The following is a 24,260-nucleotide window of genomic DNA, read 5'->3' as shown; positions in this document are numbered from 1 at the left end:
GTACCATTTGGGGTAAGTTGGTGGGCAGAAGCACCCAGAACTTGCCAGTAATTTAATATTTTAACACACCAACGTCAAACTAGTTACATCTGCTTAAATCTGCTTACAAGCTAAATTACGCACATAAAAGGGTGTGATGGCAATATTTTTCAGGCTAACGTGTTACTTACAAAGCAGTGTTTTCTTAAGGTTAGGTGCATTCCCCCATTTAATGCAAAAGTAACTGTTCTGATGGTAACGTTTTATATTTAACATGTTATTTCCAAGCTCAAAGGGAACAGGGGATTAGCCAAAACACTGACTGCCCAAAGTTATCCCAAAAGGTCATTGGTGGGTAAATGGAGGTAGTTAGCTCACCTGCAGGAGGACATGGGGAGAGGGCAGTGAATTCTTAGTAATTGTTCTGAAAACCCTACAGCCCCACCTCGACAACCTCTGTGTTTTACCCGTGTTACAAACCCAACGGGCTTAAGATCCCGGTTTGTTCAGAAACTGGTACCAAGAAGTTCCGCAGCTTAGGTCTCTTATCAACTTGCACCCATTTAGACCCATGCCCGCCTATAAACCCAGGTTTGTTTGGGAGCAACTAACCAGGATCTGTTCTGACCTAGTTTGCAAACCACCGGTGTTGCAAACTGTCATTTGCTCCTACATCTGGGCTGACAAAACTCTGAACGTATTGTACAAATATTAGGATTCAACTCTTTGCTTCCCTGTGGAGTCTGCATCATCATCATTTCACTCACCACAGGTTCTGGCCTCTCCGGCGTCCTTTGAGGTTCCTCCAGCTCCGGACTCTTTGCGGCCACGTCCTCCATTGAGCGCAGACCCTCGGCCTTCTGGGATTCGCTCTCGGCCATGGGATCTCGCTTCTTTTTCCGTTTGCCTTTAAAGCTGGGTGCTGCAAGGGTCGGGGTGGGAGGCGGGAAAGAAGGGAAAGCCACTGAGAAATGAAGACATGGACCGGGGGGGGGGGGGCAGAGGGAGTCAAGACGCAGCTTCTAAAGAAGAGGAGAGACCCAATTCCCTCCAGCAAGACAGAAGGTAGATTCCTGGATCGGCAGGAGTCTGGCCTCTGCCCCCTTTCCCACTGTGGCCAATGCTGTAGCTCACAGCTCACTTGCGATGTGGCTGCCGGGAGGTCTTTCCACAGCAAAACCAAGCCTTCAAACTTACCACATTCTGCACTTGGTTTCGGAGTTTCCTCTGCCACCCACTCAACCCGCTGGCCACTCCACCGCCCCCCATCCTGCGGGCCACGTGTATCCCATCCTCTAGCTCCGTCTTCCACGATTCGGCAACACCCATTTCACACCCCTTTGCCCTTAACGTGGCACACAAAACTGCCCTTGCGGTACCTCAGGTCTCTTGTGTGGGTGTGTGGCGCCCGCCCATACCCAAGACATTTCAGGCAGATCTCAAAAAGGAACAGAGCTTCACCTCTACCGAGGGGACCTAACCACTTTCCTAGAAGCGATGCCTGCCTCGGTTGACATACAGCCCTGAATGGCTTCCTGTTCGAAGCTCTCGCTCGGCACAGGCGAGCTTGCATTTTGGCAGACGCAGCCCGCCGGTGGAGTTTCCACTTTCACTTTCACAGTGGTTTCCGGAATGGTGTGAACCTCGCCCCCAGCAGCCACATCCTTCCCTCCTAGACGCAGCTCCACCGACCGCCTCAAGCAAGCCCTCCAAAGCCCTGACCTGAAGACCGAAGGGAAGCCGCTTTGAACGCAAGGAACCCCCCCCGGCCTTCTATGCCTCATGTCCCACCAGCCCCTCTGTCAAAGAAAACCCTGGACCCGCCACAGCTGCAACCAAAAATAAGTCCCAATTTCCTGGGAAGGGTACGTCTACATTGACAGGCCGTCGGTTATGATGTTGGCCATTAGCAGTACATCGTAAACAAGAGGTTAGGAGGATGTGGGATGATGAGGATTCCAAGTCAACTTCTAGCGCATCCAGATTTGACAGATGGAAGCGGAGATGGGAACTCAGGGTGAGTGAATCTTAGCCATTGTTATGAAAGCTCTGTGTCCCAACTAGATGACTTATGTGTCTCACCCAAATGAAATATCTGTACCGCCAGCTGGGAACTCTACTGCTGCAGTCCCCTTTCCTTGTATGGCCAAGCAAGACCCCAGGGCAGCCTTCCCTCCGACTCATCTCCCGGGCCACCGAGGACCATAAATCGTGCCAAGATAGAAGCAAAGAGCCTGATTCGGCAAGGTTGCAGAGAAGCCACTGAAGCTCAAGAGTCCTGCTCTCCTATAGATGGGGCCAGCTTCCTGTTAGGGTCTCCAGGAAATATAGGTCATGGAGACGCTATATGGTATACGCCCATGCAAGCACAGCTCCGGCCTATAGGTGAAAACGTATTCCCGAACCTCTGGTGCTACCCAGGCTCACAGCAAATTCTTCTTCGCCACAACAGGGTGGCTGGTAGGACTCAGGTCGAATCCTGCACCTGATGGAAATCTGTTAAATAAGCCAACCCTCTTTCCTTAAGACGTCTCAAAGCAGATGTCTAAGAAATCGAACATAACACACAGAAGATATAGGAAACTTTCAGAAACCCAGGGCATAAAAATACCTCCCACTCAGCCCAAGGCACCACAAATGTAAAACCTACAGAAGATGGAAAGGTGTTTCCCAAGTAAATTGCCACTTTAAAGAGGTGGGCAAATTCCTTGCGGAAAAAAGGGGGCAATTTTCTTTCCCAAGAAACTCTGACGGTAGGACAGCCCACCTACCCACCCACCCCCAAAACAAGCGGCTAGACTGTTCACGTCATCTCAGGTAACAAAACCCTGACTAGGTGTCTTCCCTGTCTGTCGGTTAATTTGAGCCTTTGGGCCTCTATCAGTTGCACGCGAGGAGACCATCAAAGTCTCTCCATTCCTCAGCCTTTGAAACGCAACCAAAGTTGCACTGTCACCCTTCGCACTCTTTAATGAGAAACGAACGAACGTGAAATTCAACGTGTGACCCTTTGCCTCAGAATCCCAGGGCTTTCCAACTGGGAGCCTCCCGGTTTGATTTATGGCAGGGGTCTGGATCCGAAAGCTTCAGCTGCCCCCTGCCAAGGGCTACGCGCCACTCCATCTTATCCATCCTGCCCGCTGCCAAGGAGACCCTTCAGGGCCAGCCCGCAAGGAGCAACTGGCATGTATTGAAATAAAACATGGCTTCCTATCAGAGGCCAAATATTTTGGTGGGCAGGACAATCCTTGGGGAAGACTTAAATACAGAAGAGGAAAGCCCCCCCCCCGAGCCCAATCCCGTCTCAGCCGCAACCTCATGCCACAGCCGGAGACAAACCACATTCTGTCCTCTTCCAGCTCCTCCTTTGCAAAACAAGGAGGGTAACCCTGACCCATCCAAAGGGGACTGCTGAGAAGATTTCCCACCAGAAATTCCCGAAGGGCTTGGGACAGTTTAAGCCTTCATGTGGGCAACCCACTGAGCCTGCTTTCTCCAAGGGCTGCCTCTTTGCCGAACCATCTGCCCTCCCAAATTCCATCTGTTCCTGCAACTTTTAGCTTCTGATGCAAACTGAAAACACTCCTATCTAGGTAAGTCTTCCCTCTATCATGGATCACAGACAAGTTGTATATTAATTTGTGGATTGTGTATATTGCATTGGGTACTTGCGTACACTTATAATGACATACCTCATGTACAGTATCATTTTCTCATGCACTGATTTTGAAACCTTTGAATCTAAGCCATTTATAAATATTTGTGAATAAAAACATTATATTTGAAACGTTGTTGTTTTTATAAATCAACGTCCTCTTCTTGCCAGCCCAAACAAAACGGCAATGGGTAACGTTATGAGGTGCTTGACTAGCTTCTCTTCAATTCCATCTTAACCAAAGAAATTCAGCTGGGATGTGCTCAGGAGAAAACTGCCAAAGAACCTGGAAGCCATTTGGCTGAATTGAAACCTTCTCAAGAGGAAGACCCTTCCAACTGGTATGAAAAGCCTGTTGGCTTCCCAAATGGTAAAGCTGCAGGTATGGTTGCAGAGAGCAATTATAACCGAAAGAACTTGAAGAAAATTGAATTTAAAGAAAATAAATGGGAGGTTACTTCGAAATAAGACTTGTTGTCTGCATGCACAGTATTCAACAGATGAGTGTCTCTCCCCCAAAGTATTTAAAAGATCAATTCTATATACAATCAGGAAGTGGGGGAAGAAACCCCATTTCTGACCACATAGGATGGAGGAAAAGGAAGCAAAGAGGCTAGAGAAGTGTCAAACTTTCCTCTTTGCCTGCACCCCGAAGCCAGCCTTGTTCTGCTCCCAAAAACTTCATTTTCCTGGGCAAGGCAATCACAGACCTTCCACTGCGGCTTAAAAGAATTATGTGCCAACAATGGGGGGAGGCACAGACGGCTTTAATCTCTCTCCAGGTCATCCGCCTGAATCCATCACGGGTCAACGGACGCCAGGAGAGCAAGCGAGGCGGAGAAGGGTCTGGGTCCTTCCCCTCCCCAGGGTGGGATCCGCAGAGGCTCCTTAGGCTTTCCTCCGTTTCCACCTTGAGAGTGCATCAGAGAAACCACGTCTTTTTCTCCCCTGTATCAGCAGCCTTTGGAGATGGCTGGGATTTGTGGGTTGCCAGCAGGTCAGACCACACTGCGGGACCGGCTTCCACTGGACGTCCCACCAGCGCCACGAAATAACAACATTTCACCTTCTAGAAAAAGAACAGGGAAGAAACAGTTCGACACAAATAGCTCAGGCAGCAGGAGAGGGGGAAAGTTTGTTGTTGTTTTTAAAAAAAGAGGAACCCAGGGCCCAACTTGGTTTTACTCGCTTCTCCACAAGGAGAAAATCCCTTGTCACGGCCAGCATGAACAGCCGTGAATTCTAGGCACCCTTGACACTGAATCTGCACCACCCCCATTGTGTCAGTTTGTGGCCACTTTAATTGTAACGGCTCGGCCCTAATGAATCTTGGGGTCTGAGCCCCACAGCCGAGAACAAACCCCACCGTTTCGCAGCCTGGAGCCAGGGACGGCTCTACGTGCTCAAGGTGAGCGACGGACCCACAGAACGACAGAAGGCCAAGGATCCCCACGCAGAAGACCGTGCTCAGAGCAAGCCATGCTAAATCCTTTGCCTTTCGGGGCACTGCTGTGTTTCGCCGATCGTTTTTAAAATATTGCGCCCTCACATGCTTTTGGAGAGCGGGACCGTAAGCTTTCAAAAACAGCGGGTTAATCCCCTAACTGGCTGGTTAGGACGCTACTTAGCCATATGGACTTTGCCGTCGTCGCTTCCACCGAGTCCGAAAAAAATATGCAACCAGGATACGACCCCTCTGATCCAGGTGTTTTGAATGTGCTTCAGCCTATGCAGCCTCAGAAGGCGCACCGGGCCCTTGGCAAGTCTGGGAGGCGACCACCTGCGCCCGGGACCGGTGCCCTTCCTCCTGGTTTAAGCCCTGCCAGGATATGCCAGGGCCTCTGGAGTCCTTCATTTCTCTCTGAGAAGAGGGTCGTGCCTATTTCTCTGAGCTAGGACAATTCCCTTTTCCTAGCAGGGGGATTCTGGGATTTGTAGTCAGAACCAGAGCCAGTCCTGGTGGGGTCAGGCTGGTGGGTGACTTCTGCTATGACACTCAATGGGGGGGGGGAATGTTGTCCTTTGAACTCTCGTGAACCCCCTGCCAGCTTTCTGTCCTGTCAACCGTGGCGCCCATCTGCCTGGATTGGGACCAGAGGCAAGGTGTTCCAGCGATTGGGGTCCCTTCTGCTGGGGGACGTCCGTTCCACCTCCTGGTTCCCCTGATGGCACTGGGTTCAATTTCATCCCCCGTGCAGTCATCTTGCGTGTGCGTGTGTGTGTGTTTGTGGGGGAATCCTTCTTGTGGCTCACTGGGATTATTCTCAGCCCTTCCGTGCTTGCAGGAAACTCTACCCTCTTCCCAAGAAGTTCTGCCCCAATCTAGCAAACACAACCACCCCCCCACCACCACCCCGGATACTTCCTCTTCCCTCCAGAATCCAATTTGGAAATATTTTTGCTCTTGGCTCATTCTCTCCATCCATCGGACCCTTATTCCTGCGCGGCCAAGTGCCCTCCTTTCCTCCCGCCCCGTTGACTTCCTTGGGGGTGAGCCTCATGAGAGCTAGCAACTTTCCTCTCTGATAAGGAACGAGGGCAACGCTGATTAAAGAAGTCTTCTCTTTCTAAGAAGGACCGGCTTTGGTTTACTGGGCATTAGACCTCAGCCAATCAAGGAGATCGATGTATCTACCCCACACATTTACCAGTATGCAATGATATTCTCTCCGGACCCATCAGGATACAGACATAATCAGCCCAAATCGCTCACAAAATCTGTGCTGAGCCCAGCAGGAAAGCTGCTCAGGCACTCCCACCGATCGCACCACTACTGCCTCTTCTGATTTCAAGGGATCTTTCCACCCTGCCTCGGATAAACGCTTTCCAAAACCCAAAATGAAAGGAAAACAAGCCAACAAACCTATAATCATTGCTGCAGAGGCTGTGTTGTAAGCATTTGGTATCATCAAATATATGACCCAAATGCTACAACACAAATATATACTGTATAGATATCTGGCAAGGAAGAACTCCAAAGCTTAGGTGGATCAGTCTGGAATGGGACCGTTCGGCTTCATGAGCAGCGGAAGAATCCGGCCAGGCCACGCTCTCCGCACATGGTGAGAAAAGGAAAGAAAGCCAACATGTTGGACGGTTTCCAGCCATTTTTTGCCTCCCCATCTCTGCCCAGCTCGGATTTTTTTTTTCTAAAGAAGGTTTGTATGTCATTCCTCTGCGGCCCCCCCTGTCCCCCCCCCCAATTTTCGGCACAAGGTCAGTGAGCTCACACACTGTACAAAGAGGCAGCAGGGAAGAAACAGAACAGGAAAAAAGGATAATAATAATAATAAATAATTGGCTTTTTTTGTCAGGGCGGGGGGGGGGGAGCCTTCCAGTCTAATGTTCTCCGAGGATGAGATCATGACACGAAGCAGCCAAAACAAGTCCGGCTTCTGAGAGGATTACTGGACATGATGAAAACTTTGGGAAACAAAGCAGGGGAGGGTGTTTGGGGGGGGGACGAGAAACCCATTTGGCTGTTATTTCCAGTAGCCATTAAGGAGGTGGAGTGGAGAAAGGGAGGCCCCCCCGGCAAGCCCTTCCTTCTTCTCCAAACTGGGCAAGGGGGGGGGGGCAACAAAAAAAGGACAGAAAAACTTGAGAATAAACTTTGCAGGAGAAAAGTGATCCGTGACATCCAAAGAAGTGAAAGTGGAAACAGAAATGGGGGGGGGGGATGGCAGGAAGGGAGACCAAGACAGGCAGATCCATAAAGAGAGAATTATCTTATTATTCTCCCTCCCCTCCCCACCCCCAAAATTGATTTACCATGGGAATAGATAGCAACAGGTTTGCACAGCTCACGGCTGGCTGGCCTGGGGTTGGAACGGGTGCCGGCGAGATTAGCTTTCTCTCGATGCCTGCTGAATTCCTCATAACAGAAAGCAGAGAGGTTTTTAAGGTTGGGGGCGACAGCATCCCAATCAGACGGTACCGCCAGCAGGGCTGGGAGCGGTCGTCCCCCAAAATGGGGGTGACAGAAGGGTGGCGGGGTTCGTGGGCTGTCCTTGGCGACCACGCCACAGAGGTCTTGATGCCCCTTGTCTGGCTGAAGAAGAGGGAAGAGGCCAGAGGCTGCTCAGGAGGGGAGGCCCAATATAAAACCGAGGCGCTGCAAGGCTACACTGGCTGTTATAAATTGCTCTTAGGAAACAGCCCCCTCCCCATGAATATCCCTCTTTCAGTATGAAAGGGTTGGGGGGCATTCTCCCCTCGAGGAGGCTTGACGGTTCTTCCTGGAGCTTGAACCCTTTAGCTCCCTCTCTGTGCCACCCCCCCATTTTGAAAAAAAACCCAAAAGCTTTGCCCACAGCCTCGGGCTCACACACCATCCTTGTTCTCGTGAAGGGCCCCTGCCATCAGCCGGCCTCTTCCTCAGGGAAGCTCCCTGGGTATCCTCAAGCTATGATAGACCTCTGAGCATGTGCAGAGTGCCTATCTTCTCAGTATGGTGCCAGGCCCACACTTTTAGGATGAGACGCTGGGGCAGCCCTTGCTTTTCAGATGAAGAAGGGGCCGCACGACCGGACAGAAAATGCTGTGGCGCTTCTTTCAGACTGCTGCCGAAAAGGAGCCGGCCTTCACCAACTTGGTGCCTTTCAGAGGTGCTGGACTACATGCTACATCGTCCCCTATCGGCCCCAGGTCTGATGACGATGGATATGCCAGCCCTGATTGTAACTGGTTCCTCAATCTGAATGCATCCTCCTAGATCTTATAAAGTGAGGGTAGAGTCTCTCTACAAAGAGAGAAAGGTGGGATAGAAATTAAAAAAATAAATAAAAATAAATAAATTAATAGACTTTATAGATAATCCTTCATTAAAATGGGACATTTCTTAACTGCGGAAAGTGCCTGAGTTCACAGGAATTGCTTTTCACACCCCTGCTAATCTGCGCATCAGCCTGCTTTATTTTCAGCCCTTGGGTCTTCAGTATGAGATTCCTTTGAGGTCTGACTTCTCAAACACAAAGCACTGCCTGAATCGTGTCTCTCCCACACCCACACGGATGTACTTTCAGCCTCAATCCTACTCTCTCTCTCTCTCTCTCTCACTCACACCACACACACACACACACACACACACACACACACACACACACACAAACACACACATCTGTTCCCACCTTCAGCAAAACAACAAGCATGCCAGTGTGAATATGAAACAGGACCACCTCTCGCGGAAGGATGCCTGCAAGCATCTGTCCTGATGCTTTCCAGGACTTACGGAGTGTGTTTACTGACTCTGAGGGGGTATCGGTGGGCAAGGAAGGGGGGGGGAACTGGGACCGAGAACATGGCTCTGCATTCCATGCAGGGAGGGGAGAGCATAATTCTCTCACAGTCCTGGAAACACCTGCTTTTATAAAGTTTTTTTTAAAAAAAGATCCATAGCCTTGTCGCAGCAAAACAGCTGCCTTGGGGGCTCTCTGTGGCAGTTTGCTGGCCTCCATGAAAATGACGTTTTTCCCTCGCCAGGGACAGTTGTGGACGGGAAACATGGACCGGGGGGGGGGGGGAGGGAAAGCGGCTGGCTGTTTGCTCGTTCCACCTTCTGCAACTCCAGCAAAGAGCGCGGAATGTGCTGACGTCCAACCTGCTGGTGCGTCCCTTTTCTATCTGGGGCAGATTTTATGTTTTTGAAGCGGTCAGGCCACCCCTCCCACCACCCCATCAGCCCAAGGCAGTGCAGTGGGGGGGCAGGGAGTGAGTGAGTCTGGCACCGGTGACATCTCCTCATCACGCAGTCCATTTTAGGCAGGCCAAAGCCCAGTCTCTGAATGAAAGATTAAAACAGAAGGGAGAGGAGGGCTTTTATTTTTATATTTTTATTTATTGGTTTCCCTTGTTCTTGTAATAGCAGGCTGCCCCTAAAGGAGACACCTTCAAAACACGAAAAGAGGAAAGCTTCCTTCATACAAGATCCAACAAACTCCAGGAATGGGAGTGGGTATACAGATCACACTAACAAACAAACAAACAAATGATGTGCCAGGAAGTTAATTCTGACTTCTGGTGATGCTTTGTGGAGTTTTCCAGGTGGAGAATACTCAGAAATGGTTTGTGATTCCATTCTGTTGGGGGGGGGGTGCCCTGGGACTGTACAGCTTACCCAAAGCCAAATAGGCTGGGTCTACTCCCAGGAGAGGGGAATCAAACTTCCAACCAGATACCTAACTCACTGAGCTATCCAGGCAGCTTTAATGGCATGCTGTCAAGTCAATTCCGATTTATGGCAACAACTTTTCAGGGTTTCCCAGGTAGACTGTGCAGGTTGCCCAAAGCCACCTAGGCTGGCTCTTCTCCTAAGAGGCCCACTGGGGATTCAAACTCCCATCTTCTGGTTCCACAACTAGATGCCTAACTCACAGAGCTACCCAGCCAGTAAACAACAAATGCAACACCCTTATCTTAGGTTAGGAGATGCTGGCTGATGGGTTCTGGTAGTTCAAAGTGCAGCTTTCCAAGCTCTCTAGACTGTATCCAATCCATGCTCAGAAGCTGTGGCTTTCTGGAGAAGAGATTGTGGCCACCGTGAATGAGAAGATCTTTAATTTCCTGCCGAGCCCGTAAGGCATTCTAGCCCTTATCTGGCTGCCGGCTGATGGAAACAGGACCCAGGGCCGAACAGGTCGTGGAGCTGATTCACGCAGCCGATTCTTACACATCTCCGCTATCTAAGAAGAAATCAGTGAACTGCTTCCTCAGATCTCCCGCCGGCAGACTTCTCAAAACAAAACGTACATTGTCTTTCCATGGAAAGTCACTTTGAATACAAAGAAAGTCCCAAGAAGCCGGCCAGCACATTGGGGATAAAAATGGGGAAATAAAGCTGTCAGTGCCAGTAAATCTGTTTCTTAAAAAAAAATACAGAAAATACACCCACCATTAAAGAGAAGTACCAAAGATTAGTTTCAAAACTTCAGGCTGAATCACAGAAGTCAGACGTGGTATTGAAGCAATGAGCTCATGGAGTGTTTGTTCCTTAAGTTAGAGGAAGGCAGATCTTCTCTAGTACAGAAATCCAAGGCTTTCCCTCCCCCCCCCCTTCCTTCTATTGGCCTGCTGTTGGGTTTTGATCAAGGAGTCATTTTACAAAGCAAGCGTTAATTGCAATCTGACTTATAAGGAACTGAAGCAACTGTCTCTCTTATTTCTGCAGAAATTGGGAGTTCACCAGAGTTCCCTGGAGCTGACTTCTTGGAAAGCTCTTGCATTTCTTATCAACGCCATCAACCGACCGACCGACCCTATCTGGCTGGCGTGCCGTGAGATAGATCCGTATGTGGTTGCCAGTAGCAGGAAAGCGGATGGTGTAGGACCTCCTGTGTAACGTGTAGTTTGGCCGCCACTTGCGCTACTTTGGAAGGCCAGTTTTACTGGAGAGGGCAGAGCACATACCATAGACAGGTGGGTAAAGGCCAGGACGCCAGAAATGGGAAATTTCACTTGTTTGAACTACAACGCCCACAGAATACCTTTGCCAACGGCTGGCTGAGGTACACTGGGAGCTGAAGGCCCAGAAGTCATTATTCCTGACTAATTCCTGATTAATTCTGCAGAAGAGAAAATAAAGGGAGGATTGCAGTAATGAGTACAGCATTTGGCAGCTGTTGGAGAATCTCACTTCCCTTCCATCGTTTTGTTTTGTTTTTTGTTCAAATAAGGGAAGCAAGTTTCCAGTCCTTAAGAGTTTGACCATGTCCCGGAAAGCATGCAGGCTTGTAAATGAGCGAGGTTTCATTGGCTTCGGCTCCAGCGCCAACCTGCAAACATAAATTATGCGCCAGAACACAAAAAGCAGATTCCGTGGTGCTGGAGGGGGCTGTCTCAGCTGAATGTGGGTGCTGGGACACTTCAGCAAAGCCCGGGAGGTGTGTGGAACACACAGAGAACACCAAGCTCTAAGATAAGGGAGCGCGGCACAGTGGTTAGAACCTTGGCAGTGGGCTCCAGAGGCCTGGGTTCAAATCCCTGCTCAGTCAGGGAAACCCAAGTCCGTTGTACTCTCTCCACCTAACTTACTTCATGGGGTTACTGTGAAAACAACGTTCGAAAAGGAGCAGGACGTCTACTGTCTGAAACTCCCAGGAGAAAACACTAGATAGACACGGAGTACATAAATAAATAAATAAATAAATAAATAAATAAATAAATAAATAAATAAATAAATAAATACTGTATAAAACGTAGCACAGCTGTGCCCAAGACACTGGGCCGTTTCGCTTCTCTTGTTCCAAGAGCATAGAAGAAGACAAAACACTGCCCACACCAGCTTCAGCCCTGGAGGCAGGCCTCCTCCCACGTGGTGTCCTCCTGACAGGGTGGACTACAACTGCCATCGCCCACGACTGGACAGGCTCAGTGATGCAGGCTATGAGTCCACCTTCCAGAGGGTCGCTGGCTGAAGAGAAGACAAGAGGCCGAGCCAGGGATGCATACGGCTCTCCCCCCTCCCCCGAAGAGTCAGGCACCCATCAAGCCCTGTCCCGCACTCCAGACTTCCAGGGAAATGCCAACCGAGGCACGGGTTTGAAAGACAGAGAGAAGAACACGTGGCCCATGTACAGGAACGCTACTCATAAACATTACTGTTTGCCAACAAGTGTGGAGGGAAAGAGAGGGAGGGAGGGAGGGAGAGAAAGGTCAACAACAGATGAAACTATTTCTTGGCCCAAGAGGAAGGAGCAAAGCCGTTAGCATCTTCAAAGAATGTAAATCAAGCCACTTTCAGGAAATGACAGGGTACAATGGAACCAGAACTGGATGTACAATCTTCATTCAATATCACTTTTTTTTTAACTCTTCCTATGCCATGGGCATGTGGCGGTGTGGGAAGAGGCAACGCGAGACATTTCTGGGAACCAGAAGCGGGAGAGAGCGGGTGGCTTTTGCAAACAGCTGACGCCGTAAATTAGCTGAGAACAGTGAGAGATTAAAAAACCACAACAGGAAGAAAGATGACAAAATCAGAGAACTGTACTGAAATTCTCTAAATTGGGAGCGGCCAGAGGGGGGGGGGATGGGGGAGGGTGAGACAAAAGAGAGGAATGAGATCAAAATTACCAGGAAACTGACATTAACCAAGAAAAGTGATTTTTCTTATGAAGAGGAGTGAAGGGGGAGGTGTCTTCAAGTATGCTTAAAGTGCACAAAAACTTTGGGCAAAGTTTCAGCTACTTCTGGCAGCGTGAAAAGAAGGCTGATCACGTGAATGGAGCTGGCATATATACGCTGTTCCAAATAACAAGGGGGGAGAGAGGGGAAAAAAGGGAACAGGCGAAGCGGTTGTTTTAATAATAAACAAGGCCAAGTTTTTTTTTAAAAAAATAGCTGACTAAAACCACCCTTTGTTCCTACATCCCACCAACAGCTCCTGGCTCCTTCGGGGGCTTCCTCCACCTGTCCAAAAACACGAGACTGGGAACTCTTGAAAAAGCAAGAAGCAGCCAGGCCCTGTGGTCCTCAGGCTTAGAGAAAGACATGGGCAGGTGATCCCTTTGATTGGACCACCAGAAAATCATGCAGACCACAAACTTTCAGAAGAGGAGCACCCCTGCCTTCCTCAGGCTCAGCACAACCCCTTAACTTTGTACCACTGCAGGGCCCATCCTCCTTGCCAAGCATTTCTTGGCGGGGCAGAGAAAACAGGGGCCCAACAAATAGGGCACAGTCCCCTGCCCATCAAGGGGGAAAGTGGGAGGTGAGTAAAGTGTGAATCTGCACCTTCTGGCCTCCTTCCTTCTCATCAGCACAGGCATTGCAAAGTAGCCCACTCCTAAAAGCAACATTTTTTTCTTTTTAAAAAAGAGGGGGAACCCCATGAATTCACACACACCCTGGATCGAACCTTCAAGTTGTCTGAAGGAGGTGGCGGGGACAACCCGGGAAAGCTGGCGCAAAGCAAAGGGCATTCGGGGTGCTCTCAAAGGGGCTGCCCCACTTTGGCTTTTACTGGGGTGGCCAGCTAGGATCTGCCCCTGGCGTTTAGGGTATTTTTCCACCCGGGTCGACGAAAGCCAGCTTTCAGACCTCCACGGGTGGTTTACCAGAAGCCGGTGCGTCGCCGGGATTTCTCTCTCTCTCTCTCTCTCTCTCGTTTTTTTTCTGAAAGGTGACAACCTGCCTCGAGTCATCATCCACTAAGCCTGTTAGCGGCTGACTTAATTAAAAACAACTCTTACGAAGACGGCCCAGAGAAGATCCGGTGAGTGCAAACGACCCGGCACCTCGTTTCTCCAAAAAAAAAAACAAACAAAACCACACCAACTTTGCAGAAGCGCAGCAAACACAGAGAAACACACACGCCTCCAACCCCCCTCCTCAAAGACTGCTGGAGGATGAAAGGCAAAAGAGGGAGTGCTCCCTCCCCGCTCCCTCTCCTTTTGCCCCCCCCCCCGTCACTTCTCTGCAAAGATGCGCCAGGGACCAAGTTGCTAGTCCTCATCGAGGTGCCCATCCCCGTCCCCTCCTTCCGCCCACGTTGAAGGGCACTGCGCTGACTCACCCATCGCCCGGAGTACCGATCCTGCCCGGCTCCGCACCCATGGACGGTTCCTCAGTCAGCAGCCCAACAGATCGAGCCTGCCTGCCTGACAGCCCAGCGCTCGTTGCGCTCTCCCTGCCGGGCTCGGGGCTGGCCAAGGGAGGAGGCGGTCCCCGGTGCGCTCCAGCCATTGGCCGGAGGGGCTCTCCGTCAAGGGCTGGGGTCCGCCCACTTGCTCCCGGGGGCTGCTGGGAAGTGTGGTCCTCGGAGAAGCTTTCCACCGGGTTGGTAGAAAGCAAGCCAGCCTGGGATCCCTCCGAGCGCTGGGCTGTTGCTTTCCATGGGCGCAAAACGGCTACGGAAGCCTTAAAAAGCATCATTTCATGAATGGTGCCTCACTTGCAATTTCCCCTCAGATTATGTTCTCTTTTTTAATGTTATTTTGTCACTTTGTAGCATCCCTTCATTTGAAACATGTTTGCCCCATCTTTCTCTTTTAACAATTTTGTGTTTGCCATTTCTCAAAGTGGCATCGGGTTGTTGCTCTTTTTTAAATACACTTTTGTGTACACACAATGTATACACTTACTCTTCTTCGCTTCAGTGTTGCCTTGGACGGCTTCCTCTTTCTACTCTTTGTTCTTAGTTTTAATGACAGTCTTGGCTTCCAAGGAGGCTCCCCACGGTCCTCTGCTCCTTGTTTGTCAGCTTTAGATATTTTCTTCCAAGTTGTCAGCCACCTTGGGCCCTTTTCATGGAAAAAGGCGGGGTTAAAATATTTTAAATGCAATCATCCAAAGATGCCTTACATCATTAAAAGACAATATTTAAAGCTAAAAACAGGAAGTATACAAAACTGCAAAGGATCGAACAAACATTATACTAAAAGAGGGCAAGCAGAAGCAATACCAAAAACACATTCAAAAGCCGGTCAGTGAGAGGGAAAACTTGCCCAGAGAGAAAGGTCTTGGCCTGCATGCGGAAGGACAGCAATGAGGGGGCCAATCTGGCCTCCAGTGGGAGGGAGTTCCACAGTCCTTCTCATCGGCACAGGCATTGAAGAGCAGCCCTCTCCTAAAAGCAAAATTTTGAAAAAAGGGAAAATACTGTACATGAATGCAACACAATGAGTTACTTGGGGAAATTATCTTACTCGACTACCTTTCCCTTTCTTTCTTTCTTTCTTTCTTTCTTTCTTTCTTTCTTTCTTTCTTTCTCCCCCCTCCCCAAAGGATGGACGGTCTTCCCTGCAGGCTGGCGGGACTGTGCTGGGGAGGGGGGGCATCCTCTGGCACCATGGAGAAACATCTCGGTTGCCAGCCACTTTTGGCAACAACTGCCATGGGACCAGCAGCCTGTCCGGACCTGCCAACATTTGGGAGCAAGGATGGTCCGGAGAACCTTGGAAGGGGGTGGCAGCCTCTGTTGGGTTTCCCAAGAGGGTCTCCCTTTGCCCTGCTCTCTCAACGCCAGGATCCCACATCTCCAGAAGGTCCTGTCCTGGACAAGGATCCTGCAGACTCAAGCCTGTGGCTTCCTTTAGGGGGCGAATCCATCTTGCTTTGGCCTTCCTCTTTTCCTGCTGCCTTCCACCTTCCCCAGCATGATGAGCTTTTTCCAGAGAATCCTGTCTCTTCAGGATGTCCCCAAAGTAGAACAGCCTCAGTTTCAACATTTGTGTGTCCAGAGAGTTTTCACGCTTGATTCGGTCGGGGACACGCTTGTACAAATATAGAGGCCATGTATTTGCAACACTTGGTCTTAAAAGAAGTAGAATTTGGTTCTCAAAGGTTCAGGCTGAAATAAATGGGGTTGTCTTTAAATATTTTAAAATATTTTGCCTCCTCCTCTCTCTCTCTCTCTCTCTCTCTCTCTTCCTGTCCCCCTTAATTTCTTCCTCTCTTTTCTCTCTTTAATTTTGACAGCATGCTGGGAAAGACTGAGACAGCCTGCTTCTCTGGATATAATATGCGTGCTTGACTTCTTGGTAGGAAAAATGTCCTGGGGTTTGTCCGCATTTCAAGAAAGAAATGGGAAGTTTGTCTTTTCTAAACAAAGGGCTGGCCCTGGTGTCCTTTTACGGCTCATGTGGGGCCACCACAAAAGGCATCGTTGGGTTTCTCAAACCTCAAGCGTCACCGCCTTGAAGAGAAGTCAACTCCATTTCCCAGAATGCCGTGCCACCACGGCGGGTGGATTGAGGCGTTGCTAAATACAAGAGCGTGAATTTCTCAAGTTAAAAGAAGAAGAAGAAAACCACAGAGGAGGGCGAGGAGCCAGAGAAGAATCAAAGCCTCCAGCGTCATGTCTAGGAATAGAAATGGGAGGCCTGCCAAGTTATTACAGAAGATGAGTAATTCACTTAAGTCATTCCTCTAAACACCATTCCTTGTAAGAGAATTAAAATATCAGCTTACATCACCAAGTGCAGCTCACAGGCTGGGAAGAAATCCGTGCAGGCATTACACTTGGACTGCAGGCATGAGTAAGATCTGGAGGACAAACGAACAGCTTGTCCGGGACATGCATTCCAGCGGAGAGCAAAAAAATAAATAAAATAAAATAGAGGCTTGAGCCTTGTCTGGGCTACAGAGCGGACTGTAAAAACTGGTCAAGGGATCTTGCTGAGAAATTGGAAACAGACAGGCTGCAGAAAGAGCAAGAAAGCAAGTGATCTGGTTTTAAGGTGGAAAACAGCACTGTACAGTTTTCTCAGCCGATTTTCCATTCTCATGTTCTCTAGAATCCTAGAATCGTGGAGTTGAAAGTTGCTTATGAGTCCAACGTCCTCCTCAAGGGAGGCGTCCACATCAAAGCAGGTCTGGGTCCCGTCGTCGTACTGCTCTAACAGTTGAGACATTTTCCATGACATTCAGCCTAAATCTGGCTTCCTGTCCCTTGAGCCCATGGTTTCGTGTCCTGAGCTCTGGGAGGATGGAGAACAGATCCTGCCCCTCTTCCGCCGGATGCCCTTTCAAGGATTTGAAGAGTGCTATCCCATCTCCCTTCAGAGGATATGTCCCCAAATTTTCGACAGTGAAGGAACAATTAGAAAAAAAGCAACACATTCTGGCTGAATAACGAAAGCTTGGAAAAGTTATTGAGTGTCCTGGGATTACTGCAATTTCCAGAAGCCACAGCCAACCTGGCCATATGGAGATTGGTACAGTACTATGGTAGCAATTACCAGCCAGGAATCAGGATGGCTTTTTATCATCTCCAAAAGGAGAGCCACGTGCCTGGGGCCTCTGTAGATCACTTTCTGGAGAGCAGGAGACAGAGGCCGTGATATCCCCAAACAGGTAGATGTAATCTTCTTGGACTACAGCTCCCAGAATCCCCCATTGCATGAATGTGAACAGTCTGTTAGACTAGGCAGACTGTTCTTGTGCTCTTAAGCAAATGGAAGTTATTGCACGTGTGTGTGTGTGCATGCATGCGCGTGCACACGTGCGCACGCACACACACACATACACACACACAAGCATCAGTTTTGATTGCAAAGTAAAGGGAGGGAAGCTTCGGCAGCCAAATTTCTGTATGACCAGGCGGCTGTTACAGGTACAGTACAGGGATTTTTTTTGCTGCTGTTCGATTGAAGGTGACAAATCTAGATGACAGCAGTGATATCAGAGGTTCATTCTGACTGTGCCCCGGTTCTGAAACTTCATCTCTCTGCAAATTCAAGCACTACATTTGAGCTTCTTGGGTGGGTCCCAAGAATATCAGCTAGGCTTGAGGCCGGTAGAGTCTCAGTTGTGCAGACATTTTCGTCTGTTACATTGCAAGGAGGTGGGTTGCTCTTTCGGCCACAAAACCACCTGTTAGGTATGTGCTTTGAGATGGACTGCTCCCTGCTCTGCTCACACCTCCAGGTGCGCTAGGCAGCCAGCTGTCCAAACGATCCTCCCGCCACACACATTTAGGAGCATGCGCGGCTGTTGCATGAGATCCAGTGGGCCCCTTTTACCAGGAGCAATGGGGAGAGCCCCGATCTTCTGTTCCTTCTACTGGCAAACCACAGTTTTCTTTTGTATCCCCCTGGGGACAATTGCAGGAAGGGGTGTTGCAGAGTTTTGAATTTCTGGTAAAATTCCTCTTGCTGCACAGCAGAAGAGCAGGGGTTCACAGAGCAGAATAGCATCCACGTTCTCCCTAGTACTCCACCCCTTTTTTCTCAACAACTGGCACTGGCAGTCTCAACAACTCACTCTGAGACATTTGTAAGAGAAAGAATAAAAAGTTTTATTACTCACAGTTGAACAGATCAAACAGCAAACTCACAAACACAACTGCTTTCAGAAAACAGGCCCATAGACTACAGTGGTTCCGACAGACTTAAGAGAGAGGGGGGAAAGGCACAAAGGAGAGAGGCAGTACTCTCTTTGAATTCATAGGCGGGGAAGAAACGATGGGTTAGTGCCGGATGGATTGTTAGCTCAGCCCAGAAATGCCCCTCTGTGCAACAAAAACAAGGGAAAAGGGCATTCAGCCAGCATCTTCCTTTCTTTTCTTCTCAACGTCCCCGACGTTATTGTCACAACGGCCCTGCAAGGTGTACCCTGGCCCGAGATCAACCAGTGGCCTTTATGGTAGAAAGGCCCTTTATGTCTCTGGAATCCTTTTTCCTTCAAGGTTGGCTGAGCCTTTCATCTCTTTGGAGTGCACACCCCAAAAATAGCTTTTTTAATGTCTACAGGGTTTTGACGCCTTTTCTAAAAAACAGTTTCCCTTGTGGATTATTATCTTTTTATTCTTCTTATTTTTGTATTTTCTCAAGTGTTGATTTTAACAGAGAGAGAGAGAGAGAGAGAGGATTAAGCTTCAATCTAAAAAAAAATAATTTGGCCCTGATGTCTATTTGGCCCTTGAAAACATATGTGTCTCACAAAGTCTCTCCTTTGGCTCCAGAATAACAGTTCGAGGCAAGACGTACAGTTTCTCCTTAAAAACATTTTTACTACAACGGGCTCATGGACTGACCAGGGAAGGTTCACCCCCCCAAAAAAATCTGAGGGGCTCTCCCCACTGTTGCTGGGTCCTTGAATCACGATGACTTCTGAGTTTTCTTAGGGTGGCAGCAGGTACGTCAAGAGGCAGAACGGCATCCAAAGTGGTAGACGCATCCGTGTGGGTTTTCTCCTGCTGCATCTGTGGATCCCTGTCTCCAAACACACCGGACGTAATCCACACAAGCTCACGCCGAAACAAAACGGGTTGGTCCTGAGGAGTGGATGACAAGACAAGAGCGAGGGTTGTCGCTTTTCTGTAACCTGCCGAGCCCTGTGACCTCTGGACGGTAGGAAGGAAGATGGCAGCAGTTGCGCCCGTGGCCAACGCTCTGCTTTGAAGGCTGAGCATGTCCTTAGCCAGCAGCACTCGCTCTGGCCAGGAGATTTTGCAAGTCGTAGCCCAAAAAGCCGTGCTTTGACTACATCCCATAGGTCTCAAGGGACTCGACATAAGCCAAGGTTTCTTAGCTCAATGTAAAATACAAAATGCACATCTCCTGCGGCTTCGAGCAATGTTCCATCTGCCACAGTGGGTCACGTCAGGAACAAGACCCACGTGTAACGCTGAGGTGGGTTGTCCGGCTCCGTCCACCCTTAAACCTCCTGATGAAACTGCAGTTGTGACTGACTTTTCACTGGGGTCACAACGAATCCCTTGAATCGTCCTGGTTTTCACCTGTAGCTGTAACCCAGGGCTGGACTCTTTTTTGTCTTTAATTGGGCCGTTTAAAGAAAAGACAAACTGGAAAAATGGTTCTAGCCAGCTTTCGGGTCTTCACCCTGATGGTTTCTCCAGATCGGCTTTTCTACATGTCTGCTGTCTATCGATCTACTGTAAAAACCACAAGAGTGAACAGTTATTTTTTTTTAAATTAAAGATAGAATGATAACCATGTAGAAAAGCGCCAGGATAAAATATTTAATCATCGCAACGCTAATGGGGGGCATCCTGGAGGTTTTGCTCAGGTTAACTGTTAAGATCTAAACATTTCAGCAGAAACATCCTGTGGTTTGGTTGTCTTCTCTCTATTCTAGGTCAGGAGGGTCAGATATGATTCATATCTATATATTTTTTTTAACTTGTTCATTTCCAGAACAGCATGGGCTTTCCGGAGCTATTTTAATTGTGGTTTTGAGGTGTCTGACCAAATGACTATACGGTACTTTCCAATATCAAAATGAAAGCTTCGGTTTGTGAATGGCTGAACCGACTCACAATAATATCGGGGCTGTTTTAAGAAGTAGTGGGGGGGGGGAAGCACTTGGCACGCGTGCAGCTAAACTTTGGATCGCTCGAAACGCCAGCTTGGAGACCCAGCCAGGTACCATGACTTGAACGACACGCCTGTGGAAATTAAACCTCTTCACTCTCATCACCATTGTTTCCACACCTGAGAAAGGATTTGTTTGTTACATTTCTGTAAACCAGCCTGATAAGGAAGGTGCGGGAGAACAACGTCGGAAGCGGTATGCCGTGACATCGATTTCTGGATCTGAATCAATGCGCAAGTGTAGAGACAACGTGAAATTGTGATTTCCAGGGTAGATCAAGGAAGGGTGCTCGGTGGATAGCCTTTTTAAAAAAGCACCAGGTTCTTGCAGATTTCTTTGCTGAGGAAAGGAGGGCACTACAGCTATTATAGGTTTCGAGATAAATGATATCTGCAGAAATTCCCCCATTTCCAGAACTGGTAAAGGCAGAACAAGTATCCTTTTTTGCATCCTCAAGTTAGATAGCAGCTGTGGTGCAAACTTCCTTAGAGCACCTTGAGCAAAAGGCCACAAACACCCTTCCAGGGTATAGCAACAAATATTGGGCCCAAGAACAAAAATGGTTGCAGGCTTTTTGGCAATATAGTTTATTTATTTATTTAAAATAAAAATTTTTAACCCCAGATGTCTCCTTAAAAATTGGACCCACGGCAGCTTGCATCAATACAAGAAAATATTGAAAAGCTAATAACACTACATATACAAATATTTTAAAAGAAACAAACAAATACCATATGAAAAACAACCAACAACATCAACACTGAAAACGCATTCAAACCAGTAAGGAAGGCACAAATTATTTGTTTAAAAAATCCCCTTGGTCTACCAGTCATTTCTAAAAGGAAAGCATGCCTCAAGAGAAAGGTCTTGGGCCTGCTTGCAGAAAGACAACAAAGATGGGGCCAGTCTGGCCTCCAGTGGGAGGGAGTTCCACAGTCTGGGAGCAGCCACAGAGAAGGCCCTCTCCAGTGTCCCCACCAAACCTCTAACTGAGAAGGTGATGGGACCAAGAGGAAGGACTCCCCTGAGAATCTTAACACCCAGACAGGCTCATAAAAAGAGACGCGGTCCTTGAGACCGCTTGGACCTAAGCTGTTTTGGGGTTGATAGGTGGGAACCAGCACTTTGCATTGGGCCCAGATCCAGACTGGCTCTTCAAATAAGGGGTGGCCGTTACCATCTGGAGTGAATAAATGTGGCAAACCCTTTTTTGTTGGTCCCTGAACCTAGCAAAATGGTGGGCTGTGGTGATTGCAATTAGCAGCTTGAACCAAAAGGGTAGCTTCCATATTTTTTTGCTGGGCTTTTGTAACTCGACGTGACACAAGTGGTAGGAATAATTGCGCCAAGGCAGAAGTGCTATCCACAAAGCACTTCTGCAGGCACATGGTGCAATCCGCTGCAACGGGAGTCGTGTGACTGATTGCACAATTGACAGACGTCACCTTCATTGCCTGGACGTAAGGCTGGGCAATTTTACGCAGGTGCTACTTTACGTTGGTTTAAAAAAAACCAGGTCCTGGCCAGATTGGTTTTTGGTTTTTTGCTCTTTTTTTAAGTACAAAATATCTCACTCTGGAGTGGTTCTAAATATACTTTTTTTTTGCCCAGTTAGGTCTGGAAAAGGACTCGTGTGAACCAGAAAAGACCAGATGAAGCAACTTTTTGCATTCTTGGTTTTATCATCCAACACCATATCCTTGTGTGTTTTTGAAGCTATTCTATGGATGATTGCTGAAAGGATGACCAGACCAGACAGTCCAAATGCCACAAATGATGTATGCAAAATATCTCCTAAAATAAAAAAGATTTCATGTGCATTAAATGGCCTGCACACTTGAAGCGTAATACCTCTCTTCTGCATTTTACACGAAGTTTCTCCTTGTTAAGTCTCGTACTCAACGCTGATCACCTCTGTCTATCTGTAACATTGCAGGTGTAAAACAGCACTCTCTTGGCCCTTTACAAATAGTAATTCACACGCTGTTTTGCACACTCAGCCTGCCATGGATTCTATTCAAAATGTCTAAAGAGCTGTGTTTGCGTCAATATTCAAGAGCAAAGGTCCTGCTTGCTCCAAACGGCCAGTTAAGAGATTGTTTAAATGGAGAATTTTATATACTTATATATCTGAGTTCGGGGGGAGCCTCTGCTCTGAGGCACAGCCATGAGAGCCCCCCCACCTCCCAAAGAGAGGAAGAAGGAAGAGAACATTATGCCCTCCCACCAAAGGAAGAAAATGTTTAAGATTTCAAAAGAGAGCAAAGCGGACGGCTTTGGAGGATGTGGCTGTTTATTTTCCTGACACCCCCAAGTAGACTGGCCTCAAGATTGCAGGGCCTTCCAAATCTTGGCATGGGGGGGGGGAAGCCCCAATTCTGCCATCCTAGTGACAGACCTTAGAAGAGAGTGTTGAGAAAAGAGAAGGCACCCCTTTGGTCTTCTTCCTCCTTGAATGTTTAACTTAAGAGCGCCTGAATTGTACTGGCATGTAGAGTCAGGGATCAGCAAAACTCCCGATGGGGATGCAAGCGAGAGATGAGTCGGTACTCTGGTTCTCTCTCCGCCTTGCATCCTGCTCCTCCTGGCTCCCATTTTAGCTAGGAGGGCACCTGAAACGGACATTGCACCTAGAAACGGGTGCCTATCTGCCAGCTGGTCTTCTCCACCAGCAGCGCACGGTGTCTGCACTTCTCTGTGGGATGAACACCCCATGTGCCTCCTGCAAGTCATCCCCAGGACTGAAGACTTCTGAAGCCTGCCTTTCCCCCCCCCCCCCATCGGGCCCTTATGGACTAGCGTCGGCGTTGGCCATGCCCAATGGGAGGTGCCACCCTACAATGTGAAAAGCGTCACAGGGGGAAACGTTGTGAGCCCAGCCCCTCCCTTCCGTGCCCATGTACATATCATCTCACCAAGCCTGCAGTCTTTGGTTAATAAATACAAATATCTCTCGCGCTAATAAACAGACTGGCTCTTCAGTGGACCCACAGTGCAAAGGGGCATCTACGTTTCCCCACCACAGCTACACGGTTCTCTCTCTCTCTCTCTCTCTCTCTCTCTCTGTGCAGTATTTGGTCAATGCACACAGGTGCACACGTGCTGTGGAGGGCGGGAAAGGCCGCAGCAGACCCGAAAGTTGCACCCCGCTCCGGGTGCACATTTCCGCGAGGTGTGTAGCTGGTCTGATGAGAACCCTGCTCTGCTTTCAAGAGAAAAGCTGCCTTTGCACGCAGAAGGAAACCCTTTGAATTTCTGACCAAGTCGAAGACGGTTGGAAAAAAAATCCCCTTTGTGACTCAAACAAAGCACATAGAAACATCAAACAAGTATTGTTGGTTTTCTTTTCATCGGTCTCTGAAAGCCGTCTCCAAGGCGCAAGAAATAAATTAAGAAATGTGCAAGAAACGAATGGGTTGGTTTGAAGCACCAGCGATAGAAGCCAAGCAAGGTATTGCTGGTAGGTGCACATTGAGATTTAATGTTATTTATTAATTCCTTTGTTTGTCTGTAACATGTGCATCCTGACTTTTCTCCCAGGAATACAAGGCATCTGCACACAACACTGCCGGTCCTTATTTTAAGCTCACAACAATCCTGCAAAGAAAGTTGAGCTGATTTGAACCAAAGTTTCCTGAATCCTAGTCTGGGACTCCATCCATTACACTACACTGTCCCCTGGGTTCATCCTGTATCCCTTCCAGCACTCCAAGTACATGCAGGGAAATAATTTGTTGTTCTCTGGAAAATTTAAATAATAATAATAACTGTGTGTTGTCAAGTGACCCTTTCCAGAGTTTTCCAGGGAGAGATGGCTCAGAGGTGGTTTACCCTTCCCTTCCACTGGGGGCGC

At 48.7% G+C, this 24,260-nt stretch overlaps 1 protein-coding gene and 1 long non-coding RNA gene across 5 annotated transcripts in view; one reads left to right on the top strand and one right to left on the bottom strand.

The window, feature by feature from the left end:
* ARID5A (AT-rich interaction domain 5A) overlaps window positions 1-14,297 on the bottom strand; it is a 28,935-nt gene extending 14,638 nt beyond the window's left edge. The window contains exons 1-3 of one of the 4 annotated variants that reach the window (XM_078379674.1): window positions 14,145-14,297; window positions 1,441-4,703; window positions 747-901 (exon numbers count right to left, since the gene is read on the bottom strand). In XM_078379674.1, the coding sequence (XP_078235800.1) occupies window positions 747-901; window positions 1,441-1,552 (267 nt within the window). In that variant the 5' untranslated portion in view covers window positions 1,553-4,703; window positions 14,145-14,297. Of the gene's footprint in view, window positions 1-746; window positions 902-1,176; window positions 1,392-1,440; window positions 4,704-14,144 lie in introns of those variants that run through there. The other 3 variants (XM_078379673.1, XM_072979200.2, XM_020780203.3) reach the window with 3 other exon arrangements.
* A 1,708-nt stretch (window positions 14,298-16,005) lies between these two features.
* Window positions 16,006-22,232, top strand: LOC140701857 (uncharacterized). The gene is made up of 2 exons (XR_012080845.2): window positions 16,006-17,425; window positions 22,019-22,232. It is a non-coding gene; the product is annotated as an uncharacterized LOC140701857 (long non-coding RNA).
* Window positions 22,233-24,260: the final 2,028 nt, after the last annotated feature.

Source organism: Pogona vitticeps, chromosome 8, assembly GCF_051106095.1.
Source record: "Pogona vitticeps strain Pit_001003342236 chromosome 8, PviZW2.1, whole genome shotgun sequence".
NCBI classification, from domain to species: domain Eukaryota; kingdom Metazoa; phylum Chordata; class Lepidosauria; order Squamata; family Agamidae; genus Pogona; species Pogona vitticeps.
Note: the sequence above shows the minus strand (reverse complement) of the source record. Positions and strands in the feature narration are given on the sequence as shown.